At 36.4% G+C, this 12,978-nt stretch overlaps 1 protein-coding gene across 1 annotated transcript in view; it reads right to left on the reverse strand.

The window, feature by feature from the left end:
* Window positions 1-1,402: 1,402 nt before the first annotated feature.
* Window positions 1,403-12,978, reverse strand: part of LOC126177811 (potassium voltage-gated channel subfamily H member 8) — a 475,984-nt gene continuing 464,408 nt past the window's right edge. The window contains exon 15 of the mRNA XM_049924483.1: window positions 1,403-2,041. Coding sequence (XP_049780440.1) covers window positions 1,451-2,041 — 591 coding nt within the window. The 3' untranslated portion in view covers window positions 1,403-1,450. The remainder of the gene's footprint in view (window positions 2,042-12,978) is intronic.

The raw sequence follows: 12,978 nt of genomic DNA on the forward strand, positions 1-12,978 counted from the left end.
TGGAGAAACTTTGGGTGACAGTAGAAATATTTCAACTAAATTACAAAAGAAGGACATACTACAATGTTCGGAGAAATACAGAAATACACCAACATAAATCACCAAGGAATGAAGCAAATAGGAAGTGTAGTGAAGACAAGATGAAATGGATGAAGGAATGAACCTAGAAACAGAAAAAGAAATGATTTCTGGAAGGACTGATTTGGCATATAGAAAAGTCAAAACAACCTTTGGTGGAATTAGAAACAAGAGGACACTGGAAATTGTACTGTTAAAAGCAGAGGAGATATCAGATAGCAGGAAAGAGAACACTGAGAGCCTCTAAGAAGGGGAGGAATTGTCAGGGAGATTGGAATATATCCAACAAATAATTTAGGACATAGGATGCAGATGATACTCTGAGATGAAGAGGTTGGCACAGGAGAGGAATTTGTGACAGGCTGCATCAAGCCAGTCAGATGAAAGATGTCTCAGGAAAAAAACTGACAGTGTGAAGCACAGCATCTTAAATGTAAAAATAAATTATTTTATTCCGCAAAATAAAATCAGTGCTATGATCTGTCTAAAATGTCTGTAGGAGTGTCACATGCTTTTATACCATTTATTTTTTGAGAAAACCTACTGAATCACAGTATCAGAAGTAATTAGCAATGAATAATTATAAACATGTGAAAGATCTGTAATGTTATTTATGGTACAGAGTTACGAAAAGAACAGGTGGCAGCCAATGATTTTAGACCTGAGTGAAATTTAAGATCAGTGCAATCCATCTGGTTTGTCAGTGCTGGAGATCGCAATATTTTACATGTAAATATTTGTGACAAGGTAAATTAGATTCCTTTCTCTTTGAGTAACATATCTTTTTAAAATCAGAAGACTGACAGTAATAAATAATTATTTTTATATACAGACTTACAATGTTCAACATTAGGCCAGTTACAATAAAGCTTCATTTCTGATTTTGAAGTGACTGTCTTTCTGAGAAAATGTTAAGTACCTGAACTGAAATTATAGAATATACTGATGGAAATATGTTACTGAACATTAAAATACAAAAACTGACTTTTTATAATGTGGGCATTTTCTGTTACACTTTATTTTGGATCCAGAGTATTTTCTTTTCTTTTTTTTTTTTTTTCAACTAACCAGTTAAACTGGCAAATAATTAAAATTAAGGGGTGAGACAGATTCGGAACAAACTGTAAACATACAAACATACCAAGCAACTCACAAGTTAAAATATCATTGAATGTCTTTTTCTTGAATTACACATTACTTTTCAAGTATAACTTAAACAAATTAAAAACTATATCGCAGTTGATCATTATGTACAAGAAACAAGAGTAAATTAAGCCTAAATAACAGTAGGCATCTATCAAAATTCAAGCAAGCACACTGAAGAGAAATGTACTTGCATTTTGAAGAACTGGAGGATATGAAGAGCCACAGCTCAACTATCAAAAGGCTGGAATTTCAAAGATTGTGATGAAGAAAAGGGGTTAGCTGCTTGAAAAGCAGCTGCAGTCACACCTTCCACATCACCTGCACTGAACCTATGCCGTTGGGAATCCACAGCTGTCCGTGCGTGGTTCCAGTTGCTAGGTGTCTGCATGGATCGAAGATCACTTTGAGTTATAATCCCATTCTTATGATGATTTCTCAGAACACATGTACCATTTGTCTGTGGAGCTCCCAAAATCCTCTCCTGTGCACTACTACTTCTTAGCACTGCTTCAGCATCAAGTCCAAGTATCAATAGAACTCTGTGAGGATTCTGAAGCACAAAATTCTCAAAAATGTCTACAGGCATAGAAGTTTGTGTTTCCTTATCTGCAAGCCGGCTCAATCTCATTGGCATTTCTTCAGTTTCCCAACAGAACATGTCAGGGGGATGTGATGAACTGCGCTGTATAATACTGCCATCCAGGCAGTTGTATGGCAAATTGGGATTTGAGTGTGCTGGAAGGGGATGAGGATAGCGTGTCGCCACTGTACTGCTACTTGATGCAAGCTCTTGCAGAGCTTGAATAGCATTTCGAACCTGTGCACAACATACAAATATTTTCTATCACCCCATAAGTCTGACAATACTATTGACAACTAATGAATGATATCAAAATTTTTAGAAATATATCATAAAATTAAAAGTATATGATCATGTCATTCAGTATTAGTTAAATACATGTTTTACATGGGGCAGGTGCTGAAACATGAATTACTCATAATTGTATGTTGGATAAAACAGCACTTTCTTCTATTTCTTCCAATATTTATTGGGAAAAACATGTTTGGATGGAACTGTATACGTTGTGGTTATTATGCTCCTACTGAAAGAATTTCTGCTCTTGCTGACCAACATTTCCCATTAATTGCCTGAAACCTAGCCTCTCACATCAAATGTACTAACAACTTCTTCCACTGAGTCTCCCCCATCCCCACCCCTTTACCTCTTGGATCCTTACTCATTGCTGTTGATTGCCCCCCATACACAAACACCCCTCATGCCAATAGCCTTGCTGCTCTTGAATACTACTACCTCTCCCTACGCCAACGTTTTAATGGACCATATAGAAGAAACCTTTCTAGTCTCTTGAAATCCATAGCCCTTGGCTGGTTTAGATTTGTTAATGGTATCCTTCATGATCAGGACTCAAGAGTCAAGACACCCCAACATCATTCCTCCCCAACCACAAAACCTCTTTTGTCCACTTTGCATGCACCATTTCAGACCAACGTGCCACCTTCTTGGATGAACTACACATTTCTGGCGGCTCTGTCCACACCTCTGCTCATATTAAACACACTAAAAACCATCAGTACCTACAGTTTTTCATATTTCATCCCTTCCACACCAAAAAAAAACACTCCAATACAGCCTGCCTGTGGATGAGGAATCTGCAGCGGTGAGAACTCCCTTGCCCAGTGTACTGAAGGTCTCTACAAGGCTTTCACAGACCGGCATTACCCCATAACCTAGTCCGCAAACAGATATCCCATGCCATATCTTTGCACATCCCTAATCCACCCACCACCCAAGAATCTGTGACAAAAGAGTACCCCCTCATCATTCAGCATCACCCTGGACTGATGGGCATCCTACCCGAGGTCCTTTCCATCCCTCTGAAATTGGTACACTGTCACCCAACCAAACTACACAACATCCTGGTCCACCTCTACAACACTCCCACTCTCAGTTCCCAACCTCTGGCAACAATGATCGTACCCCCATGGAAGACCCGCGTGCAAGACCTGGCTAGGCTACTCAGTCAGCACTTCCTACTCCACTTCTGTCACCGGATTATCCACGCCCATCAGAGGCACCCATGAAAGTAGCCTTGTCATATACCAACTCTACTGCAAGCACTGCACAGCTTTTTAAGTCAGCCTGACAACCAACCACAATGAACAGCAATGAATGGCAACCACCAAACTGTGGCCAAAAATAAAATTTTGCAACATTCAGCTGAGTACAGCATGCTTGATTTCAATGGCTACTTCATAACCTGGGCCATCCACATCTGTCCCTCAATCATCAGCTTTTCTGAACTCGCAGATTTGAGTTATCCTTGCAATAAATCCTTTGCTTTGTAATCTTTTGCTTCTGTAGCCCTCCTGGCCTGAAGCTTCATTAATCAACTGTTCCTGCACCCTCCACCCAACAGTGCACTCTTCATCTGTCTTGCCACCCCCTCACAATCCACACCTCCATATCACCTTCACCATGCACTATCATTCCTAACCAGCATACCTCCCTTCCAGCCCCTAGCTACTCACTCAACACCTCTACTGGCATTCAACCTCCCTTCCTCTACCCACCTCATCCAACACAATAGCCACCCCACCCCAGTAGTCCATCTGCTGAAATACAGTCCCAGTATTGTCTGTCCAATTGGTTCAATGTAGGGGCATGGGTGTGTGTTGCATGTGTGTTTTTCATGTATATATTTCTACTCTACTTCAACAAAGAATTTGTTACAAAAGCTAGCAAGTTTCCTTTCACTTTTTTGGGTGACTCTCAAGGATTCAATGCTTTTGCAATTCGCTGAGTGGTCTTCTTTACTTCTAAATTAATTACAATCTGGAAAAAGTTTCCTTCTATATTTATTTTTGAATTTTATGCTATAACATTAAACAACTTGTGAATGTCAATTATTTCTAATAATCCACAAGAATCACCCTATATTTTAAATTAGTTAAGCCTGTAAACACTGGAAATTATCTAGGAATTTCAAATGTGTACATTTAACAACATATAATGTTAAAACAACAAAAAATGCTGTAAAATAGAAAATCCAGGATGGAATGTAACAATATGAGGGAAGGAAAGTTGCTACTCAACATATAGTGGAGATGCTAAGATGTGATAGGCACAATAAAAAGTTGACACAATCATAGCTTTCAGTCATTAAGGCCTTTGTCAGCAGTAGACACACACACACACACACACTCACGCAAGTGCAACTTGCACACACATCTGCAATGGCTGAAAGCTATGACTGTGTGAACTTTTTATTGTGCCTATCGTGGCTCAACATCTCCACTATATGGTGAGTAGCAACTTTCCTTCTCTTGTATTGTTATATATATAAAATCAATAAACTGGATTTGAGTTAGGTACTGTTAGAGCAAATAAAATGCAGTATTTCTCATTTATGTGATGTCACCTAATTCCAAATATAACTGTCAGCTTGGTAGTATGTCCAAGTATGCCACTATTTGCAACTGTATCAGCAATCACTGACTGACTATGCGTACCACATAGTTCCTGGATAGCTGTGACCATCACTACCAACACCAGAATCCTACACATTAACATTCCCCACAGTTTTGGCCATGCCACCATTGACTGCTACCTCTCACAACATTCTGCCAATCCCAAACCTGCCACCTCAGACTCATATATCTGAGTGCCTGTGACAGTAACAAAAAATCTTTTCATTTTGATTAATGAATAATTACAGAGTCATGTTACAATTTATTACTGTAAAGAATGTTCTCTTTGAATGTCCGTATCCTTCTACCTACCTTTTCTTCACTAGTCACATCAGATATAAAAGAGAAGTTGAAAGGTTCTCACTGTAGTTCATGCAACAGGAGCAGACACACATGTAAATTTTTCTATGAACAAAAATGTGATACTGACATTGTATGAAAGACTTTTAATAACTCAGCTACTGCTATGTTTGTTGTCTTTAAAATAACAGTTCATTATTTCAATATTTAATTTTGAATTTACATGTCAGAGTATTTCTGATCCACAACATCACATCCAAGATTAACAAGGAAAAGGGAGGAACAAGGGATATTATAAACTTGTGACTATGACAGGATAGTAATATGTAGTCTTCAGATTATGTCCTGTACTACATAAGATTGAAATGGACAAACTGATTTTTGCAGAAAGCAAAAATTAAAAGAACCTCCTAGTGCTATGGCAGCAACTGCTGTAGACAAAATATGTCCTCTGATAAAGTTAATGTGACATCAGTCACATAAGGTCAGATGCTAAGTGAAAGATTTAAGGAGCAAATTGTAATTTTATCCACAAATTTTGGAATGTTGTTTAAAGAAAGGAAAATGTACTGTCCATTGGAATATTACACAAGAGATTTAATGAAGTCACACAACACTATTAGTTTGGTGAATGGCTTAATGAAGGCTCATATTCTACATCTGACAAGTATAAATGAGATAAAGAGGTAGCTGTTGATGAAGTCATCACTTCAAAACTTAATGTGATAAGTACAGAATACAATGTTTGTGTTAATATTGTTAATGAGAAAATAGAATCAATTCTATGGACATCAGAGAATTTTTACAGTAAATGATGCAATCTGTAAAGAAAAAAAGAGGTGAATGATATAAAATGTAACATACAGCAAGAGAGTGGTTAGACTCATTATTTAAATCAATTTTTGGTTGTAAGTAGGCAGTGCAATGGTAACATAGGTAGTTTAATATATTTTTACCAGAAAAGAAAGATGAAAAATTCGTTTTTTTTGTGTGTGTGTGTGTGTGTGTGTGTGTGTGTGTGTGTGTGTGTGTGTGTGTGAAATCATTGAACACTGTTTTGCCTCAGACATGGACAAACATGCAGAAAATAAAATTTATTGGAGGATATATGCAGTGAGACTCTACTTTGTGCAGAACCAAAACCTGTGATTGATATCAGGCCTATGAAGATTTTCTACATAATAGTTGTCCCATGGACTTTAGGAGAAGCTGCAAAAGGAAATATTAATTCCTTATACTTACAAGTGAAATACAGGAATTTTAAGCAAATATTGCTAAAAGTGTTTCAGTAAAGTTAAATATTGAGACCAAGATTTGCACAATCTGACATATTGCATGTCAAAAGCTGACAGATATTCAGCATTAGAGAAAGTTGATAACTCCCCCTGATAATGAAGATAAGTAGTTTGTACTTGTTCTAGTGAAATACAATGGCCACAACTACAGATTACTGTAGAAACTATATGGGGATTTAATGAAGGCACCTAAAATGTGTATTTTTTGTTCTGTATCAGGTGTTTGGCATTTGGTTATATGTTTGTGTGGATAGTTAAAATTTCTGAATGCTAATAAGAGATTTTTGCTTTTATTTGAAATTATTTTTCACACCTTAAGAAGTTGATACTGTAAGATAAAAATCCATAAATAAAGGTTACTTTATTATTTATGTAACATGAATTCACAAAGTCACTTTTTCTACAAAAACTATAATTGATCATGGCTTCAGTTATACGATAACTGTTAAATAACGCTATACATGTGTTCAAGTTTTAAACCATGATACTAGTCAGGAAAGTTGAATTTGGATGAATGTGTAAAAGACCAATTTCCAGAACTAAAAATACTGTTTTATAAAAGAATATAACATTTAAACAACGGGAAGTCCAGGTTCGAATCTCAATAATTATGAAAATGACAGTTTGCTTCTAACTATAGAGATGATATGATTGCAGAGAGACACAATGAAAACATTGTTATACTCTGAGCTTTTCTTCAAAGCCTTCTCCAGAAAAGAAAAGAAAATGCACACACAAACAAACATACATGCAGGTACTCCTCAGACACACGATGCCTGTCTCTGGCTGCGCTGGCTAGACTGCAACAGTTGCGTTGAACAAAAGTAGCAATCTGGAGAGGGAGGCATAGCAGGGTATGGGTGAGAGGAGAGAAGAGTGCTGTCTGGTGAAGCATGCAAGGGCTAGAAGACTGCATGGCAAGGCTGCCAGGAAAAGTACTGAGAGACTTTGAGGAAGGGGGGAAAGGGTTGGAGTAGGGAGCCGTAGTGTCACAGATATTACACGACTGCAGATTTTTGCAGTAAGTTTTGTTACATTATGGCAAGCTGTTTTGGAAGCCTTCAGTATAGTGGCATTCAGCAGTAGTTGACTTGTGGCCTGCTGCATGCTTCATAGCCGCACCTGTCGCTATAGCGGACCATGAGAATGCACACTGTGGTATGTACTAAAAACACTTATTCACCTCATTTAAGAAACTAAATAACTATGTTAAACATTATCTGTTTTATTCCAAATTTGGTACATGACCTTTTGCTATTCAGAAGAACTTTGTGTCAAAATTTGATACCGCTTAGCTATAATAATTTTGGAGATATAAAAAAAACATTAAAAAGTACCTGACACTTAAGAAAGTAAATTCAGATAGGAACAATAACAGTTTATATTTCTTTTGTTATTTGAAAACAGTAATAGCACTCTCATTGTGCTGATTTATTTTATAAAGATTTTCAATTCTAAACTTTCGATAATTTTTCTTTCGTAATGAAAATAACAGTTTAAAAGTTAATATTTATATTTTGTGTTAGGGTGAGAGTAAATGAGAATGCATGTGAGTGTGTGTGTGTTGGACATAAGTCAAATTTCAATTCTAGATTGTATTACACCTTACGTAACTAGCAAGTATTCCGCAACCAGGGTGTCATGAAAACTGTAAATCCCCCTATCTGGTGGATGACGTATGTCTACGAGTGTTTGCTTTTGTAATAAGGCAGCCAGAAATGTAATAAGGGGATAATCAGTTCTAAAGTATATTTCAAGCATTGTTTTCTCTTAGCTTTCATTTCATTTGGTTTGATGGAACATTTTGTTAATATTTGCAGCATGAAATGACGTAAATGCACCTACAAATGTTGATTGGTGTAAAACAGTTTAAGCGTGAATATGATCTTGAAAGATTGATCTGATTGGCTATTTTATTTGATCAACCAATGAGAGTAAAGTCTTTCCTGCACATTGGAATTAGTTAAATGCCCTGATAGCAATGGCATTCAGACAGTCATGGACTAGCTGCCGGATGAGAAGGTCATGTTAGACATGTCCAGAAAAGTTATTTGTAAAATGAAGAAGTGACTGTTATTTCACGTTTGGTTTATATCGGCATGTAAACAGATGCATTTACAGACAGTTCTGTGAAGTTTGGGAGATTTTGGAGTGTTTGTTGTAGAGTAAACCGTGTGTGAAACTGTCATCCTTTGTGAAGAATTCTGCACTACATAAAATTTTTTGGCAAGCATCTTCCTTTGAAGAATCCACTGAAAAGGACTGAGTGTGAAACTCATTTCGTAGCAGAGTATTGACTCTATTAATCTCATAATATTTCAGGTTGGACCTAGTGCACTCCTGGCTGTCTTGCATGTGATATAAGTTGCATGAACTAGTAGTAGATGTGCTATTGACGTATACATGCCACCATAACTAAAAGACAATAAAAAACATTAGTATCAGGAAGCGGACATTTTCAGTGAAGGAAGGAAGCATCCACTTTTGCCTGTTATTACTAGAAATTTACAGGTTTATTTTGTTACATGAGTTACATAGACTATGCAATCATAAGTATGGATGATGGTTTTCTTCAACGCTGCTTTTAACATTGTCCGCAAAGTACCTACGAATGCAGAGCAACTGATGGTGAATGAATGCTGTACTGAGGTAAGTGTACATTAATTTGCAGCTTGCTTCACTCAGTGCTAGCAAACTTTTTCACACTTTTTCGCCGCAATTGGTGCATCGGCCGGAAATATAGATTACAATATAGAGTTTGGGAGAATAGGAACTGTATATGAAAAAGCACCAGTGTTTAATTGAACTTGTAAAGTGGTCACACATGTGTGAAAAAAGGAACTGGAATGTAGGACCAAAGACGTGTGCAATTGAACATGTGTCAAAAATACGACAACAAGTGGAACGAGGCGATGAGTGGAATGAAGTGGCAAACTTCGGCAGTGACAGTGGAGCTATGGGAAGTGATGTCATGCTATGGCAGACCACCAGCCGCTGGGGCAGTTGCAGCCAGAAGGGAAACTGGGGCCCATAAGCTGGCATAGGTGAAGTTTGGTGGACAGAACCACTGTATCACCTCGCTGTGCAGATCACAAGGAAGAAAAGAGACGTGTTGTTCTACTTCATTGTTTGTGTGTGTGTGTGTGTGTGTGTGTGTGTGTGTGTGTGTGTGTGTGCGCGCGCGCCAATAAACTTTGCATCATGGCAGGAAGTAATCAGGAATTACTAGATGAAAAACTAAAGGTAGATGAGTCCAGGATAGGTAACTTCAGTTTTGATATATCACAAGCAAATGACAGTGGTTTGCCTGAGTCGATGCCTTCTAATTCTGGTCTAGAAAATGAATTCAGAAAGGTGGAAGCCGATGTTAAATATCTCCCTGTAGCTATTCCAAAAGTAAATCAGGAACCAATTTAGTTTAATGATACTCTTTCATACTTCCTAGTAGACATGAACAGTATCTGTTTATTTATCTGCATTTAGAAGTGCTGTTTATTTTGTTTTAAGAATTTGTGTGTTTTTCGCTCATTTGAGTAACAGTCGGTCAACACTGTAGAGTAATTTCTCCTACTGTAACCACAAGTGTTGCTTAATTTTCTTCATTTCTGTAATCTTTGGGATCTGTTTATATTTTCTCAATTAGTCTGTGACTGACTGGCCAGTAAACAGAAGAAACAAGTTAAAAACTCAAAATAGTGTATTATATCATGGTATTAAATTGTGCAGCAGATTACCAGTAGAAATAAAAGATGTAAATGATCCCCACACCTTTAGTCAAAGGCTAAAAAAATATTTACTAGATAATAGCTATTACACTACAGATGAATATTTGAAATAACTATAGACTAATGTTCATGAACATTGTAGTGCATAATGAATTCAACTTGACATGATTAGAAAAGTAGAACTAAGTATAGGAGCTGTATATACTGTAAAGAATGTTTATTTTATAAGAAATATTGTACAAACATTTGACTATATCCATGAAATGTATATTGTTCTACAGATGAATAAATCAATCAGTCAATCAATCATGATTTCATACAAGATGTGATCAAAAAGTAATGGGAATTTTTTTAATTTCTTGGGTTTTATACATCCAATTTTCAAATTCTTTTATCTTGTTGGTACACATGTTCCTGGTGTGCATTTGCATTTTCAGCTGTTTTGAATATTTAGTTTATTGTTGACAGACAGAAATATTATAGTGTTTTCAAGTGCTCATTGAATTTTTACCTTTGAAGTAGATGGATCAAAATATTTGCATCAATTTTTTCTTGAGAAGTGCAATAAAGTGCAGTATCAAATTTGTAATGTTTACTGTAGCTTTGTTGGCTAAAACAATCTGAGGAAAAGACCAGAAATGTGGCAAAACCACTCTTGGAAACTGCATCACAATAATGCTCCCACTCATATCTTAATGATTATTCATGATTTTTTGGCAAAAAACAAAACTTATGTTATCTCAGCAACCTTATTCACTGAACATGGCCCCCTGAAATCTCTTTCTATTCCCGAGGCTGAAGAGAACCATGAAAGGATTTTGTTTTGTCATCATTGATGAGATAAATGGAACTGCTGAAGAAGCTGAACATGATAATGAAAAATGAGTTCCAGAAGTGCTTTCAAGATTGGAAAAAACATTGACACAAATGTACTATATCTAAACAGGATTACTTTGAAGGGAGAAAAGGTGATGTTGATGAATAAATAAATATTCTTTAACAAAAACAAAAAATTTTGCATCATTTTTATCACATCTCATATGTTTCTCTTGAGCAAGGTAAAAAAGAGCAAAGTTCATTTTCAAGACATTCTCATGTGAAAGCTAGTGAGAGTTATTACAGTAAATTAAGAAGTGTGCTCAACCCTATATCAACACACATTTATTGAAAACATCTTGAATTAAGGATGCTGACTTCAAGATTACTTTTTCAGTTACTGAGTGAAGAGTTTCATGAGGGACAGTGCCTATGCCTTTTGATGCCTGGACTTCTCAGTGAGTAAAACAGTGTGTCCAAATAACATGAGGAGCCTATTTATGGATCAGAACTCGCATTCCATACTATGGCTTCCATCTGTACAAACACCTACACAATTTTCCAGATTAACATTGCTTCCTTGCATTAAAGAGCTTAGTGTTTAAAAGAGGTCTGTTGATTTTGTTCCAAGAGATATTTTGGTTCAGAAAAGATCTTCATGGAATTTGTTGCCATGTACAAAATATACATAAGACATTACAGGCACATCATTGTTGTTCTCTGTAGCTTCTTCCAAGTGAAGTGCATAGTCACCATTACCTTTGAGGTTTTCAAACAATTGATCATTAACTTTGTCAGCCATATTGAATATCTGATGATCAATAGTATTGTCTAACAAAAGGCACACTTCCAGTTGCATGACAGCTGACTCATCTACCTGCTACATGATAGCGAACTCTGTAAGATGAAAGAATAGCTTTTGTAGCTTTTTTTTTTTCTTTTGCCTGTCTAATTTCTTTTAACTTGTGGGAAAAGTATTCTCACATTTTGTTAACTGAACTACTGTGATTTGACTCCAGATGCCATTTCATTTCATAAGAGGCATTTTTTTCATGACAGTAAATTAAGAAGTATGCTCAGCCCTGTATCAACACACATTGATTGCAAACATCTTGAATTAAGGATTGCTGACTTTATAATGAAGATTACTTCTGCAGTTATTGAATGAAGAACTTCATGAAGGGCAGCGCCTTAGAAGCAAATGACACAAGGTGAGCATTCTTTACTTCAAACAGCAGTGCTTGTAAAACTGAAATTCAAGTAACTGTTGTCATACCTCTTGAATTCTTGTTTGTCCACATATTCTGAACTAAACAAAAAAACTGAAGTATCATAATTAATCTTCAAAATGTCTGTTACTGAATAAAAACTAGTACAATTCAAATGCCAACTACTACACTGCCATAATAACAAGACTTACATGCTGCTGGCCCACTAGATGTCACCACTTGTGCACATGTTTTTCCTTTATCAGAAAGCAAATAAACCAAATTATACTTTTGTGAAACCACCACAAAACCACTACAGAAAAACCATGGTGACTCTTCAAGCCACAATGCACAGTTTGAAAACTCCAGCCCTAAATGTAAATATCCAGGAGAAAGATCAAGTTTTATCAGTGGCATGGACTGCAGCAGTTACAACCAAATGGTTAAGATAGTGAGGGACAGAGAAGGACTACTGTATCAACAAGGCAATGCCTTTGGTATTTGATTATGGCACTGTTGTTTTCAAACTTTAGTTCACTATTGACAACAAACTTTTCTAATGGAGTAATGTACTGTACTGTGAGGCTGTTTTCCATTTGCTTAAAGAGTTGTCTACAAAATGTTCTAGACTGGACATCACATATTATCCTTATTACATACTTCTGTTCACAAACAGTTTTTTCTTCAGTTATGAGTTACCACAGAATATAATGCCATAGGAAGTAAATAAAAATAGGAAAACAGGCACAGTAAGTCAACTTTTTGACATCTTTGCCTTCAAAAGCTGATGTTATCCGTGATGCAAAAGTTGCAGAGCTGAAGATTTTTAATTGACTTCTAGTTCAGCATCTTACCACAGTCATATCCTACTACAAATAAAGCTAGAAACCTGTGAAATAAGTCATGTCATATGCTAGGTAA

Source organism: Schistocerca cancellata, chromosome 1, assembly GCF_023864275.1.
Source record: "Schistocerca cancellata isolate TAMUIC-IGC-003103 chromosome 1, iqSchCanc2.1, whole genome shotgun sequence".
Classification (NCBI taxonomy): Eukaryota; Metazoa; Arthropoda; class Insecta; order Orthoptera; family Acrididae; genus Schistocerca; species Schistocerca cancellata.